The sequence below is a fragment of the Mesocricetus auratus genome, unplaced genomic scaffold, assembly GCF_017639785.1.
Source record: "Mesocricetus auratus isolate SY011 unplaced genomic scaffold, BCM_Maur_2.0 Super-Scaffold_100021, whole genome shotgun sequence".
Lineage (NCBI taxonomy): Eukaryota > Metazoa > Chordata > Mammalia > Rodentia > Cricetidae > Mesocricetus > Mesocricetus auratus.
The window spans coordinates 5,749,037-5,765,096 of NW_024429202.1; the positions used below are offsets into that span (position 1 = coordinate 5,749,037).

The following is a 16,060-nucleotide window of genomic DNA, read 5'->3' on the forward strand; positions in this document are numbered from 1 at the left end:
TGCCAGCTCCTCCTCCAAGAGTTTCCCAGACGACAGCATCCAGCTTAACTTGAATACTCTCTTCCAAGGTGGGATCTTGCCTTCTTGGTTGGGGGTGCTCAGAGGACCATAGATGAAGACAAATCTGAGTGCCTGGTTCCCGGAGAGGAAGGCCCCAGGGGCAGGGAGAGCAGGCGGCTTCATGAGCAAGGGCCCAGCCCAGGAGCCTAGAATTGTACTGTCCAAGGGAAGGACAAGGGGCAGGAATAGCAGTGGTGATCCCTAACCCTCCCGACTCCCACGGAAGGTGACACGAGGCGTGTCCCATGGGAATCAAGATTCACTAGACCCAGTACATGTTAGAGGAGGTTTATTTGGAGAGATTACACTTACACAAGAGGCAGGCAGGTGGATTCTCGCAGGCTGTATCCCGGGACCAGCAGCAAGAGAGCACACACCTCTCTGAAACAGCCTAAATCCTCCCCTCCCTTATGCACCAGTGACCACGCCCATTTGGGCGTGGTCAGAGCCTCAGGTGCACAGTACTACAGAGGAGCACTGGGCTCTGTCTTTATTTCAGGACAACGTCTATTCAGGTGCAATGGCCACAGGGTGCTGGCCAGTTTCCCGTCTTCTGAGGGTGCACAACACACGCCCAAGATGATGGATGGACTGAGGAGAGTGGGCAGGCCCAGCAGGGGGACACTGTGAGTCCTAGATGTCACCCATGATCACAGGTTCAGTTCATGTCACAGTCCCTCCTTAGTCCCCCACCCCAAGTTCTTCCTCTGAGACAGACATGGCTGAAAGTCAGAGGTCACTGTCGTGTGGCACCATGGTTTGTCATCCAAATGACCTCTGAGTGACAGCAAACAAGATTGTGAAGATCAGGGTCTTACTGAAGAGTCCACAGACCACGGGAACAACGATGCTGGATATGGACACCCTGTGGACACAGGAGATTGAAGGATGACTCAATGACCACTCACAGGGCAGTCTAGGGAATTCTTTGCAGCTTAGGCCCTCCCTGCAGCTTTCCCATGGCCTGTGAGAAAGTCCAATGCAGTTTATATGGTCGCTTCCTAGAGTATCCAGTTAGAAATGTGTCTGGTGGAAAGTCACGAGCTCAGGTCCAGGGGATGAACAAAGGAGGAGTGTTCACTCAGGCGTCTTAGCCTTCTCTGTGGAGTCAGGGAGCTCCATATCTAGGGGACCTGGCCCCTGTTGCCAGCTCTCTGACCTGCTTCTGGGGACACTTGTCCTACCTTAGCCTCATTGTCCCCATCCAGAAACCAAGAAGAAGCTAACCTTACTGAAAATCCCATCGCAGAGTTGTGATGATTTTAGCAAAGTGATTCTCCAAGTTCCAGGTAGACAGCAGTAGACATAAGAAAGAGACCCCCACAGGAGAGAGAGAGAGAGAGAGAGAGAGAGAGAGAGAGAGAGAGAGAGAGAGAGAGAGAGAGAGAGAGAGAGAGAGCGAGCTTTGCCTGACTTGGGCAGATAGAGAAGCAGGTGAGGACAGAGTGCTCTACATGATAGGACACAGGGACAGAAGGAGTGGGTGACATCGAATCACACAGAGGCCACATAGAGTGTTCATGATATGTAAGTGTGGGAGTCTGTGCAAATGCCACAGCCATCAGTCTGTGTGAGGCAGAGAGGAAATTTTATTCAACAAAACTCAGTAGATGGTATTGGTTCAAACTTCTAAAGTCTGACTCCAGGGTGTTTATTTATGTATATTTAAGTACAGCACAATTTAGAGGGAAGTTTCCTGATTCTTATTAACTCAGTCCTGTAAGTACAGCAAAGGTAAAATAAGGTGATAACACTGAAACTCTTCAAAATACAAATCACCTCCTGCAAAAAGATGGCTTCTATTGACTGAGGAGCAATGTTCAAGATCAGGGTTAGGGGGAGGAGTCTAGGGGAGTCAGAGGCAACTTGCTCCTGAAGATATCACAGAGGTCACCAGGCTATAAACCAGTAGAAAACAGGTCATGCATTCTTTCTTTGAAGAGACAACCTTGCATGTTTAACAATTTTGGTTTCCCTTGTGTTTATATGTGAGCACAAGGTCCAAGTGCCTTTTCCCTATAAGAACTAGGCTAACACAGCCAGACATCCCAGCTCATGCCCATAACCCCAGCAGTGGGTAGGCTAGGGCAGGAAGATCACAAATCTGCAGCCAGCATGGGCCATGGAATGGAACCTGTCTAAATACAGAAATAGAATGCAATGGCTTGGTCAGTCAATGGTCTACTCAGTAAAGGAAGGACCTTGCTAAAGCAAAGATGGTTTAGTGAATAACCCTATGGTACAGTAATACTACATGGCAGGGTAAAGTACCATTGGTCTGAGTCTGGAGTGCAATATATATGTGTATATGAATGGGGGCAGGGGCTATAGAAAACCACTAGGAAATAGAATTGAGTGTAATTAAGGAATAAATCAAAACAACAACCTTGAAAGCAGTACGTGGACTCATGCAAATGGTGATGGACGGGGCAGCCTGCCCATGTGTGCTGACACCCCCCCACACACACAACCTCCTGTCCTGTCCCCTATCAGGGGCACAATATCCCCAGGCCACGTGGTAAGTTCAGCAGCCGGTAGTGGTGGAGAGGCAGGCCAGCTCCTGTCTCGCACCATGTGGTGCCAGCCTCACCCCCACCCCCTCCCGTGGAGCCCTGCTTCTGGCCTTTGCCAATGCCATTGCTTCCCAAGTCTAACCTGTCAATATTTTGCTGTGTTTCCTTGGAACCCTGGGCTGTTCTCATGCACTAGGCTCTGGGGCACATTCCCTTACAGTAGCTCTTCATCTGTCTCTTTGCTGGGCTCTGCAGACTTGGGGGGCCCTGAGGTGGTGCGAATCCAAGTACCCATGCATTGACTAGGACCTCCCCTACCCAATGACTGGATGCAGCATCATATATGTCAGGGGCCCTTGTTATATTCTAGAAACATGCTCTACCCAGCCATGAATTCTAAGAGCTCAGAACTTTTATTGTCTTTTAGATAATGGCTGATTACCACCAGATGCCTGACCTTGGTGGAGAATGGCTCCTATTTTTGTATAAGACCTGGGCCTAACCCCACCCTAAAGGCTAGTGAGACATGCTGGTATGGAGTATTCTAGGGCTTGAGTATGTCCTGCTTAGGAGTGTCTCTAGGATTAAGGGAAATATTTCCTGTCATCCCTGCCACCCACATTTGGATGGTTACTTAAGATGATGGAACAATAAACCATGGCCTTCAGTATTGACTGGGAGCCCTCCTGCTGTGATCAGATGTCTCTGTCTCGTCCTTAGCATCGTTGGGTAACTAGGCTTTCCCTCATCCACACTCCTCAACTCAGGGTTGGATCTGGGGCTGTTCAGCTGGTTCCAATTGCAGCCCCAAAGGTATCAGTCCGGAATAGATGGCTCCTGCAGAGTAAGGCTAATACAGACCAGACCATGATACATATATATCCCAAGCCTTCTGCCTCTAATACAAGCAGTTTCAGATGTTACCCACACTCCCTTCAGGACCCAGTCTATGCCACACCTGGGAGACTGGCCCTGTTTATGACCCGTCATTGACTTCCCTTCCCAACCTCACTTCCCTGATAGCTCTGCCACTGATTACTTCCTAAAACACTTTCACAAGGTTTACTTTCCCATGACCCATGCCTGAGGAAGTAAGCTTGCCACAGGCTCCCCTGAATCTTGCCACAGGAAGATAGGGCTCCTCTGCATGCCTGTCCATCAACAGGGCAGAGTCTCTGCTCTTCTGTCATCCAAACAAACAACTCATTGAATCCAAATATTTTTTCTTGCAGACAGCTGGGATGGTTGATGCTGTCCTGCCTGAACTCTGACTAACTAAATAATCACAAATATTATAAAATAATGATAACTGGTGAATAACCCCATGCTATAGTGTTGCAGGATAAAGTTATCAGGTGAAAGGTACAGAAGTAGCCATAATGTGAGTCACAGTGTGCCTCCTGTGTCTTGGAAAATAAAGGCACTGGAGAAAAACTAACTTCTAGAAAGACAACTCGGTGGGTAAGAGTACATACTGCTCTTCCAGAGGGGCTGAGTTACATTCCCAGAACCCACACTGGGCAGCTCACAACTTCCTGTAACTGTAGCTCAGAGGGGTCCAACACTTCTTCCAGTCTGTGCAAGCACCTGAACTCATTTGTATGAATCACACATGTGTGTACACATGCAGGTGCATGCACACATGTAATTTTAAAAATGAATATTTTTTAAAGGAAGGAAAGATGAATGCAGACTCTCACTAGGTTTCAAATATTTATTACCCCATGAAGGCCGAGAGAGTAGATACTCCACACCAGGCACCCCATGAAGGCTGAGAGAGTAGATACTCCACACCAGGCACCCCATGAAGGCTGAGAGAGTAGATACTCCACACCAGGCACTTGAGATGGTGCCAGTGAAACAGTGCACAGAAAGAGGAAAGTGCTGTGTCTGCCTTAGGCCTGGACAACAGTGACAAGGATGACACTATTAGAAGGTGGTGAGAGGTTAAAAGGCTGGGATTAGTTGGAGGCTTTGGGTTACTGGGCATCCGTTAATCCACTCATCTATTTTTTCTTCCACCTGCCAGCCACTCATCCACCTTCATTCATCCTTCCATTTATTAATCATGTATCCATCCACTAATCAATGCATCCATCCACTAATCAACGCATCCATCCACTAATCAATGCATCCATCCACTAATCAATGCATCCATCCACTAATCAATGCATCCATCCACTAATCAATGCATCCATCCACTAATCAATGCATCCATCCACTAATCAATGCATCCATCCACTAATCAATGCATCCATCCACTAATCAATGCATCCATCTACTAATCAATGCATCCATCCACTAATCAATGCATCCATCCACTAATCAATGCATCCATCCACTAATCAATGCATCCATCCACTAATCAACACATGCAAGGATTCACTCGTGCATGCATTCATTCACTCATCCACTCATTATCCACCATGTATCCAAAGAAATAATGCAACCATAGCCTGCTCCCCTCCTCGAAACCTCTAGAACCAGGAGCCAAAATAAATCACCCACCTCCTTTTAAGTATTATCTCAGGCATTGCTACGATGACGGAGAAGTGACAAACAAACATGGGTTAGAAATCTCATGAAAAATCTTTTTTTTGAGACAGGGTTTCTCTGTATTGCTTTGGAGCCTGTCCTGGAACTCATTCTGTAGACCAGTTTGGTCTGGATCACAGACATCCACCTGCCTCTGCCTCCCGAGTGCTGGGATTAAAGGCATGCGCCACCAACGCCCGGCTCCTGAAAATCTTATTTTAAAATATTGATACCAAGGGCTGGGGATAGTTTGAACACTAGTACTGTGAAAATGAAAGTACTGAGTTTGTCACATCTCCATAAACTGCCATTCTGTCACTGTGTGGTGGAGACTCACACCAACATTAAAATCAAACAAAACAAGCAAGTCAGTCAGTCAAACAGAACAAAACAAAGAGCAACACTAGAGAGAGTCATAGAGAGCCTTCTCTGGTTTTCTAGCATCCCAACAGTATCCCTGGAACTAAAGCCACAGGGGTCGCTGGCTCACCCAATGTTAAAACACAGCTGGTCTATCCAACATGGGAACCCATCTGCTTCTGGTTTGGCAGGTCTAATAGCATTCATGACCCTTCCATTTCCCTCCTCTTACTACTCTGATGTGCAAGGAGACACAGGAGGTGAGCTAGGGAGGGTGGGAGCCTCCTCCTCAGTCAGTTACCACCTCCTCTCTCCCTGGGAATTTCCACAGACTGAGATGATTCAAATCCGCCCCTACTCCAGTCCACCCGTCTTCATGCCCACATCCTCTCCGCATGTGAACTAGGAGATAAAGGGTGTCCAAACCAGGAGCCCAGGAAACATACCTGGTAACATCTGTTGCATTTTTGAAGGTGACTCCAGGGTCAGGAGAAGAGATAACAGCTGTGGACTTAGGTAAGGGTTGCGTTGGTTTGGCCACAGTCATGTCTCTGCGCATGGGTTTTGTGGTAAAGGGGCCGGGAACTTCGGTGGGGCTTGTAGTAGGAATGGTGTCAGAGGTGAGCAGGCTTGAAGAACCTACAAGAAGACACATGGGATAGATAGATAAGAGGATGGACATATAACGGATGGATGGACAGACACACAGATGGACAGATGGATGGATGAGTAGGTGAAGAGAAATGGAGCTGGAGAGGGAAATGAATATGGCTATTCAAGGAGCAAGGTTCTCTTTCACTAAAATCCAAACGAGTGTCAAGTCAGCCTGAATCAGACTCAGAAAGAAATGAACAGAAGGAGAAGAGGAGGATGGCTGGAAAGAGGCATGAAGAAGACTCCCGGGCTGTCCGAGTTATGGAGACGCTCTTGTCTGCTGCTGTCCTCCTCTCCATCTGCCCCGTCCTCCCCTCACACTGTCCTCCCCGCCTCTGTAAGTCTCGTCACGCTACAAGGTGTCCTTTACTGGTGCCTTGCGTCTGAGTTCAGCTTGGGCTTGGCACAGGCTCTCCTGGGTGTAGGAAGGGAGGCCTGCCTCTCTTTTCTCTGCCGTCCTTGGTCATCCACGATTACTCCCTGGGGATGTAGAGCCCAGCAAGGCACCAGCTCCACCTCAGTGAATTCAGAAATCCAGAGAGCGCACTTGTAAGCACACTGGTCCCTCAGACACTTGTTCCTCACCAGCAAGTGTCACTTCAGGTCTACTGAGCCCAGGGTGACTTCGGGTGGTTCATGCCCACAGCAAGATCTGAGATGCACACTTTAGAAGCCCATGGGGGCCGCCAAGGGCATCTTGGGATGAGGAGTAGATTACTAGAGGCTTCCTAAGAAGGGAACATAGCATCCATGGATTTCAGTACCTGCAGCCAAGCTGCAACCCAACAAGGCTACAGTGTTCACAGTCCCGTCAGTTCAGGGACATGCACACATCACCCAGTTATATGGGCCACAAATCTATGGGACCTATGGACACACTACTGAAGTCAGCTGTACCCAGGCCTCAGATTGCCAGCTCTATAGGTAGACTGCATACACAACTTCTTATGAACATCCTTCAACTGCCCTCCAGGAATATAGGTAGCCTCTCAAAGAAGTATGACGCTGGTGCTTATGATACCACCATGACCACAGCCACCACCACTAAGACCACATACGCAGTTTAGTTGGCACTCAGTCTGCTTGCCCAGCCTACGGGCAGCAGACAGCAGCCACCATGCCTATCCACGTCTGCCAAGACTAGCCAACTTCAATCTAGTACAGGGATTAGAACAAGCCCTGTCTTGGACATATACAGAGCGACTGACTGCACTTGTCCCCAGGAAACACCCCATGCAGCCCTGTTCTGTTGGGAGACAGACTCATCCAAGACTTTGTCAGAAGCCTTGATGACAAAACAAAGAAACACTGATGGGGGATGTCCTTCAGTGTTTCTCTTATTGGTTGATGAATAAAAACCCTGTTTGGTCAATAGAGGCAGGAAGATAGGTGGCACTAGGAGACGAGGAGAATTCTGGGAAAGGTAGGCAGAGGGAGACTGGAAAGGGATGCCACGTAGAGACCAGGAGGATAGGACGTGCCAGGCGTTCTCTGGTAAGCTAAGGTCATGTAGAAATACATAGTTTAGTAGTTGTGGGTTAATAATTAAGAAGAGCTAGCCAATAAGAAGCCCTAACTATTGGCCAACAGTTTTATAATTAATATAAGTCTCTGTGTGTTCATTTGGGGCTGAAGCAGCGGGACTTGGCGGACAAGAAAATCCAGATACAGAACACCAGGCCTGTGTCCTTGCGCAAGAGCGAACATGGCAAGGTCCGATCTGAGGCTAGGGTCTGGGCCTCGATGGAGTTAAAGTTTCAGTTCCTGGGAACGAGACTTTTCCCCACTGGAGAGATGTGAGTTATCAGTCCCATGGCTGCTGAGCACATCGTCTCTCTCACACTTGAGATTTTCTGTGTCCCCTTTGTGCAATATGACGTGCTTAGATCCCTGATGACTTTGCCCATGGTATGACAGCTTTCTGCTGACTCTGTGCCACTCCACACACACAAAGTACATATAAGATGCTGTACTGTTTGTCTGTCTGTCTGTCAGTCTGTTTGTTTGTTTGAGACAGGATCTTACTTTGTAGCTCTGGCCATCCTGGAACTCACTACATAAACCAAGCTGGCCTTGAACTCACAGAAATCTACCTGTTCCTGGGATTAAAGGTGCATGCCACCATGCCCGACTGATGCTGTACTTCTTAACAAGCTTGCTTGGCATAAGACATAACTTGTGCAAACCTGATGACCCCAATTTCCAGTCTTTTTTATTACTTCTGAGCCCCTGATTCTCCCTCTTGGGTCAGCCATTCCTCTTCACAGATGACTAGTTACAATCTCAGCAGCTCCTCTCAGCAGAACTAAGGGCAAGCAGCTATGGGCAGCAGAGAATTTATGGTCAACAAAGCAGTTATGGACAGCAGTCTCCCTGCAGCTACCCCCCTCCAGACTGGAACCTACAGCCAAGTCAACATAACCTATAAAGCGGCATTCCAAGGAGCGCACCCTACACCCTAGTAGTGTGGTGTTTATGGGTGGGAGTCTGGAGGATTTCCTGGACCAGGAGGGAGTTGGAGCACAAGTGGCCAGGAAAGAATGGGGATTTAATCCTGGAGTCATGAGCAGAGGCTAACAAGCACTGGAGGTCAAGGCAGCTTCAAAAGGCCCGGTGAACCCATGGGTGAAAGGGCAGATCTTGCTGTATTATAGATCCCCCTATAAGTCTTGAAAACTTGGTCAGCACTGTAAATCATGCTCAAGGATTCAATGGTGGTGTAACTCTGGATCTAGCCAATTTCTTTAAGCATTGCAAGGTTGCTAGGATGAGCAGGAGAACTTGGCAATCCACAATCCACATCTACCTGGAAAAGGAAGCAGGAAACCCTGGAAATGACACCATGGTATCCCAGGAGGATCTGCCAACTGCTGGGGTTGCTATGGAGTGGCTTGATGGGAGATTTATAAGCAAGTCAACTGAAGTTTCTCTTGCCTGAAAGGAGCCTCCAGTGAACAGCATGTAGAGTAGTATGCCACCTTAAGAGGGCAGAAGGATGCCACCACCAATCTGCAGAGGCCCCGATGACCCAGGAGATCGGGGAGAATCCATAGGTTACATAGGAGGTCATGGAAGAAACAGGAAACTTCCCCCAAGAGGGCTCTGAGATTCCAGAGAGATCCACCTCTGAAGGAAGACCTGCCAGCACCAAGTCAGAGAACAGTAATGTCCAACCTGAACTGTAGAAGCCAGAAAGTTCCTGGAGAACAGAGTGCACCCTGTGTAAGCCTGAACACTTCCTTTCCAACCCTTCCCACGTCTGGATGTCGATCCTGGCAGAAATGTCACTGGCAGCAGGTGGGGAGGAAAGCTGTGGGGTTTCTTCAGAGGTTGCCATAGCGGGGATCAAAATGATTTGTGGGAGAAAGCGAGGTGTCACAAAGGGTCTCCTGGACCTTTGATGAAACAGATTTACTGTTTAAGCCAGAAAATGCCCTAAAGGCAGAGTTCCATGTTTATATGTTGGCCATGACACTGTTCCAAAGGAACAAGCTAAATGGTTAATTAAAAAAGAAAGGCTTCTAAGTAAAGATCTCAGAAATGGAACTAAATCAAATTCCAAGTCTACTGCTCATCTTCTCCCAAGGAGAATCCACACACAGGAGTCCCTAATTACTGTTGGGCCAAGTGCCTGCCAACAGCCTTGGATGGCAGGCAAGGAAATTCTGGCAGGAAGCTGGGCTGCCAAGAATTCTGGGCCACCGCCCCATCCTTGCCTGGTCTACCTCTCTCTCACTCTCCCCAGACACTTCCTGGTCACTCACCCTTGGTCACCACCAGGCGGACAGGATGGAAGAGCAGAACGGGGTCGTTAGGAGGACGGTAAATGACACAGCGGTACAATCCAGAGTCTGTCACTCGAAGGTCATCCATTTGGACATGTAACATGGCCTCATCAGGGTCATCTTTCAGTGTGTACTTCCCCGTGCGGACTTCACTGGCTGTAGACGACCTCTCTGTGACCACCAGTGTCAAAGGCTCCTTTCCATCCGGCAGCTTCTGCCAAGCCTTCCTGCTGCTGCCGTACTTCATGATGTTGAAGGGACAGCCCACCGTCAAGGTCTGCCCCTCAACTAGGTCATACCTTTCTTCAGCTGGCTCAATGGCAGCCTGGACTTCTGTAAATAGGAAAAAGGAAACAGGCTCTGTAGGGAATGGTCTTCATCCAAACTCTCTACTGGGAAGGAGTTTCGGTTTTCGTATGTTTGCTTTACTATAAGAGCCCATGATATGTGGCCTGTGGAAATCAAACTTTGTAAACACCCCTTTTGTGATAGCATGTTAATGCATCACATATGTGTGCATGTGTGCATGCCTACGGTGCCAAGAGGCTAAGCTCAGGAATCACACATGCTTCAGCATAGTGCCCGTTTAGTTGTTTCCGTTTTTTCAGGGTCTCTCACTTTTCACGCAGAGCTGAAATGGTCAGCTGGGCTGTCTAGTTGCTGAGTCCCAGGGACCCCACTTGCTCTGCCCGCCTGGTGCTGGGATCACTACTATGTGCTATGCCACATCCGGCTTTTTTACACGGCCTCTGGGGACCAAACTCAGGTCCTCACGCTTGTGTGGCAAGCACCACATGGACTGCATTATTTCTCTAACCCTAAATGGTGCTTTAGAGACATGACATTGCCTGACTGGAGACCTGGAGACGTGAACGGGACATGGTGGGGGAGGAAGGTACTTTCCAGGGCAAAGAGTGGATATAAAGACGGTCTCCAAGCAAGGACGGTGTCCAGGACAAAGAGGTCAGCTCAGGAGACTCCAAGGAAGCATCCAGGAAAATAAATAAAAATAAAGCCTCATGGGCACGGTGGTAGGGACTCTGCCTGGCTGGCATCATTTCCATCCCACAGGGCTCTGCTGCTGGGGCTGTCAGTATTCCTGAGGACAGCCGTGAGGAGGTCTACCGGATACAAACAAGACATGGACTGGCTTAGAAATGGGCTCACTAGGGTAAGCCAATCAAAACCTCATCTGCCACTGTGCAGCCCTTACACAGAGGTTGATGGTCAGCAGGGGGGCGAAACTCCCATCGCTGTATTTTACCACATAGGAATCAGCTGCCTGAGAACAAGTCACAGTTCTGAAAGTCACTGAGAGACTAGAGTTTGGCCACTTAGGCCTGGATATCATTCTCCAACAAAGGCATGGACAGAACATCAGGTCAGTGAGGAGGACAACTTTCACTCCCAAAGCCTCTACTGCTGTTAGTACTACAACTAACCCACACACACACACCACACACACACACACACACCCCACACCCCCACACACACACCACACACACATACTCACCACACACACACCACACACACCACACACACCACACACACACATACACACCACACACACACCACACACATCCACACACACATACCACACACATACCACATACACACACACCACACACACCACACACCATACATACACACACCATACACACACACCACACACATCCACACACACATACCATCCACACACATCCACACACACACCACACACACACACCACATCCACACACACCACACACACTCACACACACATACCATCCACACACATCCACACACACATCCACACACACCACACACACCACACACCACACACACACACACACACCACACCACACACACACACACCACACCACACACACACACACACACACACACACAGATAGGCTAAGACTTACACTTTAGTAGAGCCCTTGCCTGCACACACAGGATGTGTCAGACTCCAGGCCTGCTCTGCCCTCATCCAGCCTTGGTAGGACTCACCTCAAGGACTCGGGGGGATTTTGTGAACAAGCCAGGCTAACGACCAGTTAGACCTCTGAGGGAACCTTGCAAGCAGGCTCCGCTGAGCTCTGCCCCCCACACTCAGCATGGCGGTGCACACCTGTGCACTAGAACTCTGCAGGTGCAAGTAGGAGGGTCAGGAAAAAGTCAAGACCATCCTCAGTTACACAGGGAGTCTGGGGTCAGCATGGGCCACACGAGGCCCAGCGCAGAGAAAAAGAAGAGGGTGAGAGAATGTCCCCCCACACACGCAGACAGGCCCGCAGAGGCTCAGGGCTGTGTTGAACCAATTCTGATTACTCCGTCACAGGAAGGCTGATCCACCCTGTGTGACACACTCAGGGACTCCACCCTTGGGCTGTTTTCATGGAAGTCCTGACTCACTGAAATGTCACAACACTGGGTTGGGGGCTGGTCCAGCCCCACTCAGCATGTGTGAGAAGCTGGCATCTCCAGCTCCAGCATTTGGAGCTGGGATTACAACCTCCGTGAGGACAGACAGACACAGGCTTCTGTTCATACCTGTGGCCTCTGGAGTAACAGATTTGTGAGTCCAAGGTAACCCCGGGAAACGGCTGTTAAATTAATTACTTCCTTGAGGTCTAATGAACTGTCCACATCAAAAGCACCACGGGGGAACAGAAGAAAAACATCTCAAATTGTTTGGGTGGCTGGGCTTAGTGGCTCACACGTTTAACTCAGCATTAGGGAGGCAGAGGCAGGGAATCACTAGGTGAGTTCAAGGTCAGCCTGCTCTGCATAGACAGTTCCAGGACATCCAGGGCTACGAGAGACTGTCTGAAAAAATACATATATGTTCTTCAGATCATGCCAGGTTTGCATTGGTTGGATCTGCTGGCCTGGTAGTGACCATCTTTCATCTGAATACACAAGAAGCTGGGGCAGGAGTTCAAAGCCAACTTGGTTATAAGTGAGACTGTGTGCAATTGTCATTGTTTCCACTGAAGGATCTGTATGTCTCTGACATAAAAAAAACAGAGGTTGGGGCTGCAGCTCAGTGGTAGAGCAGCTGCCTGGCATGTGTGAGGTCCTGGGTTCCAGCCCCAGGACTGCAAAAGTAAACGGCAGTTAAGAGCACTTGCTGCTCTTGCAGAGGACCAGGGTTTGCAACCATCTAGAATTCCAGTTCCAGGGAAATCTGATGCCCTCTTCTGGCCTCCTTGGGTACCAGACATGTATGTAACACACACACACATGTGCATACATGCAAATATACACAAAATAAACTTTATAAAAAGCATAGACCACCTGCCTCCCTAGCTCACCCTTCTTGTATGTCTGTTCATCAGCCTCAGGGGTCTGATTCTCTGAGCTCAGATGAAGCCTGCCTGGCCTGAAATGAGCCGTGTTTGGCCCCACATTAGAGTCATTTGCTTTAGAGCAGTGGTTCTCAACCTTCCTGATACTGTGACCCTTTGGTACAGTTCCTCATGTTGTGGTGACCTCCAACCACAAAATTATTTTCATCGCTACTTCATAACTATAATTTTAATACAGTTATAAATCATATTATAAATACGTGGGTTTTGGTTTTTTTGAGACAGGGTTTCTCTGTAGCTTTGGAGCCTGTCCTGGAACTCGCTCTGTAGAACAGGCTGGCCTTGAACTCACAGAGATCCGCCTGCCTCTGCCACCCCAGTAAGGATTAAAGATGTGCACGACCACCGCCTGGCAGTATCTATGAAAGAACCATTCGAACCCAAAACTGTTGCTTTAGCTCTTCAGTGGGACAAGCTTTGTGGGTTAGGGAGGTGTCTCAGCTGGTAAAGCACTTGCTGTACACAGGTACGAGGGCCTGAGCTTGGTCTCCAGCAGCATGTAAAAAGTCCAGTGCAGGGACCCACTTGTCCCCGCACCAGGCAGACAGAGACAAATGGGACCTTGGGGCACACTGGCCTAGCAGATTAAAAAACTCAGCTCAACCAGAGACTCAAGAGCAAGGTAGACCCAGGTGTGGCAGTACAGGACACACTTTAGGGTGTGAGCCTAGCCTTTAACGGCAGAGCCATCTGTGAGCCTAGCCTTTAACGGCAGAGCCATCTCTCCAGCCCCAGTGCACACTTTTAACATCAGTAATAAGAAGACAGAAGCAGGGGCAGATTGAGGGCCAGCTTGGTCTACATAGCAAGTTCCAGGCCAGCCAGGTTACATAGAGAAATAATCTTGGGAAAATTAAATGTGAAAAGCAATGGAGGAAGGCACCCACTGTCAACCTGTAACCTACACACACACACTCACACACACTCACACACACAAACACACTCACACACACTCACACACACTCACACATGCACACACTCACTTGCACACACTCACACATGCACGCACACACGCACACACACATGCACGCACTCACTCGAGCGCGCGCGCACACACACACACACACACACACACACACACACACACAGGGCTTCCAACATCCTCAGCCAGAACTCTCACCTGCCAGTCACCTGGTCTACATAACAAGTTCCACGTTACACAATGAAAGCCAGTCTCCAAAAAAACAAAAAACAAAAACAAAAAAGTGGAAAGCAATGGAGGATGACATCCAATGTCAACCTGTAACCTAAACACACAGACACACAGACACACACACGCACGCACGCACGCTCACACACACGGCTGTTAAAGTCCTAGGCCAGCACCCACACCTGCCCCCACCTCCCACATGCCTTACCTGAGACAAGGAACATCCAAAGTAGCCCCAGGAGCCCAGCCTTCCTCATCCTCCAGGCTCAGTTCCAACTGCCTCTGTGGGCTGCTGGGATGGCTATAAGACACCCCTGTACCCAGACTCTCTGGGAAGTTTCACAACAGGACGTGAGGCCATTCCTGGGAGGTACAGTACTGTCACTGGTCACCCTGCCTGCTGACGTCAGCAGGGGAGTTCAGGGGACCAAACCTCAGTTAAACCTCTGTGAACCTGTTTCCTCTTCTCCGAGAATTATCCTCTCTCTTTCTGTACTGGTTTTTGGTTGGTTGGGTGGGTGGTTGGCTTCATTGTTTCAGGTTTTTGCTTTGTTTTTTTGAGACAGGGTGTCACTGTGTGGCTCTGGCTGTCCTGGGACTCAGGACAGACCAGGCTGGACTAGAACTCACAGAGATCTGCCTGCCTCTGCCCTCCTAGTGTTGGGATTAAAGGTACCACCTATCCCATAATAACTACCTTTCCAATCACACAAAAATATTTTCGTTTGTTTTTATTCAGAGAAGGTTTTGCAGCACAGCCCAGGTATCCGTCTACCTTGTCATCCTCCATGCTGAGGTGACAGGCACATCCTCAACCTCAGAGACCGTAGTGAGAGTGACTGCAGTCAACTCTTGTGCTGCCTCAACACCCATCTCAAATACAAGATCAACTTTCATTCCAGAAACAGGAATTCATCACTTCTGACATGGTTTCTGGTACTTCACGACACGCTAGTTCCTGAATATGCTGAATCCAACTTCCTCTTGTGACCATGTTTGTGGGGACAACTAGGCACAACCTCCTTGGCTGAGCCCACACCCTAAGTGGATACCTTTGAGTTAATGCATGGTGTGCCAGACAACTGTGATTCTTCTCTGGGGACACCTACAGCAACGCATGACGGGGTACTGCCCTTCCGACTGGCAGCCTGGGCAGTCAGGTCTGTAAAGTGCCCACCATAGCCATCCACTCACCGTGGCCACACACCAGCGCCTATGGCACTTGCTAGAGTCGGCATCCCTTTGCTACCAAGTCCCTTGCTCTGTCATCCTGGTCTAAGCCTTGGCTTGGTGGAAGTGATGCCTGCGTGCCTTCTCCACCACGGTGGGCTGTGTCCCCTGGAACTGAGAACCGCACCGAACACTTCCTCCCTTAAGTTGCTGTTGCCCGGTATTTTGTCACAGCAGTGAGAAAAGTAACGGATGCAGTGCGAGCTGCAGAGTTAGCATGGCGGCTGTGGTTCTGTCAGCCTGGTGAAGCTCTACACTGGGGTCTGGGGCTCGGGAACCATGATGATGAGTCCCGGCAGAGGCTGGGTGCCATGTCCCACATGCCGGCGTCACTGGGGCCTCTATCCTTTGTCCTTACGAAGGAGGAGATCTCCTTTTCCCCACCGGTTTACAATGTCCTCAGACGCGTTCAGAAGAACAACT

At 49.3% G+C, this 16,060-nt stretch overlaps 1 protein-coding gene across 1 annotated transcript; it reads right to left on the reverse strand.

Annotated features, from left to right (window-relative positions):
* Window positions 1-332: 332 nt before the first annotated feature.
* On the reverse strand, window positions 333-14,738 carry Trem1 (triggering receptor expressed on myeloid cells 1). Its single transcript, XM_040729543.1, has 4 exons — window positions 14,616-14,738; window positions 9,887-10,240; window positions 5,915-6,107; window positions 333-925 (listed from the first exon to the last, which is right to left on the reverse strand). The coding sequence occupies exons 1-4, from the start codon at window positions 14,662-14,664 to the stop codon at window positions 823-825; spliced, it is 699 nt and encodes a 232-aa protein (XP_040585477.1). The 5' UTR covers window positions 14,665-14,738; the 3' UTR covers window positions 333-822.
* Window positions 14,739-16,060: the final 1,322 nt, after the last annotated feature.

What these genes read in the sequence shown, in the direction of transcription:
- Trem1 (XM_040729543.1), bottom strand. Translation starts at nt 14,664, where the DNA reads ATGAGGAAGGCTGGGCTCCTGGGGCTACTTTGGATGTTCCTTGTCTCA. An exon ending in TTGGATGTTCCTTGTCTCAG is followed by an intron (nt 10,241 to 14,615) that starts GTAAGGCATGTG and finishes TCCTATTTACAG; the next exon opens with AAGTCCAGGCTGCCATTGAG. An exon ending in AATGCAACAGATGTTACCAG is followed by an intron (nt 926 to 5,914) that starts GTATGTTTCCTG and finishes CTGTGTCCACAG; the next exon opens with GGTGTCCATATCCAGCATCG.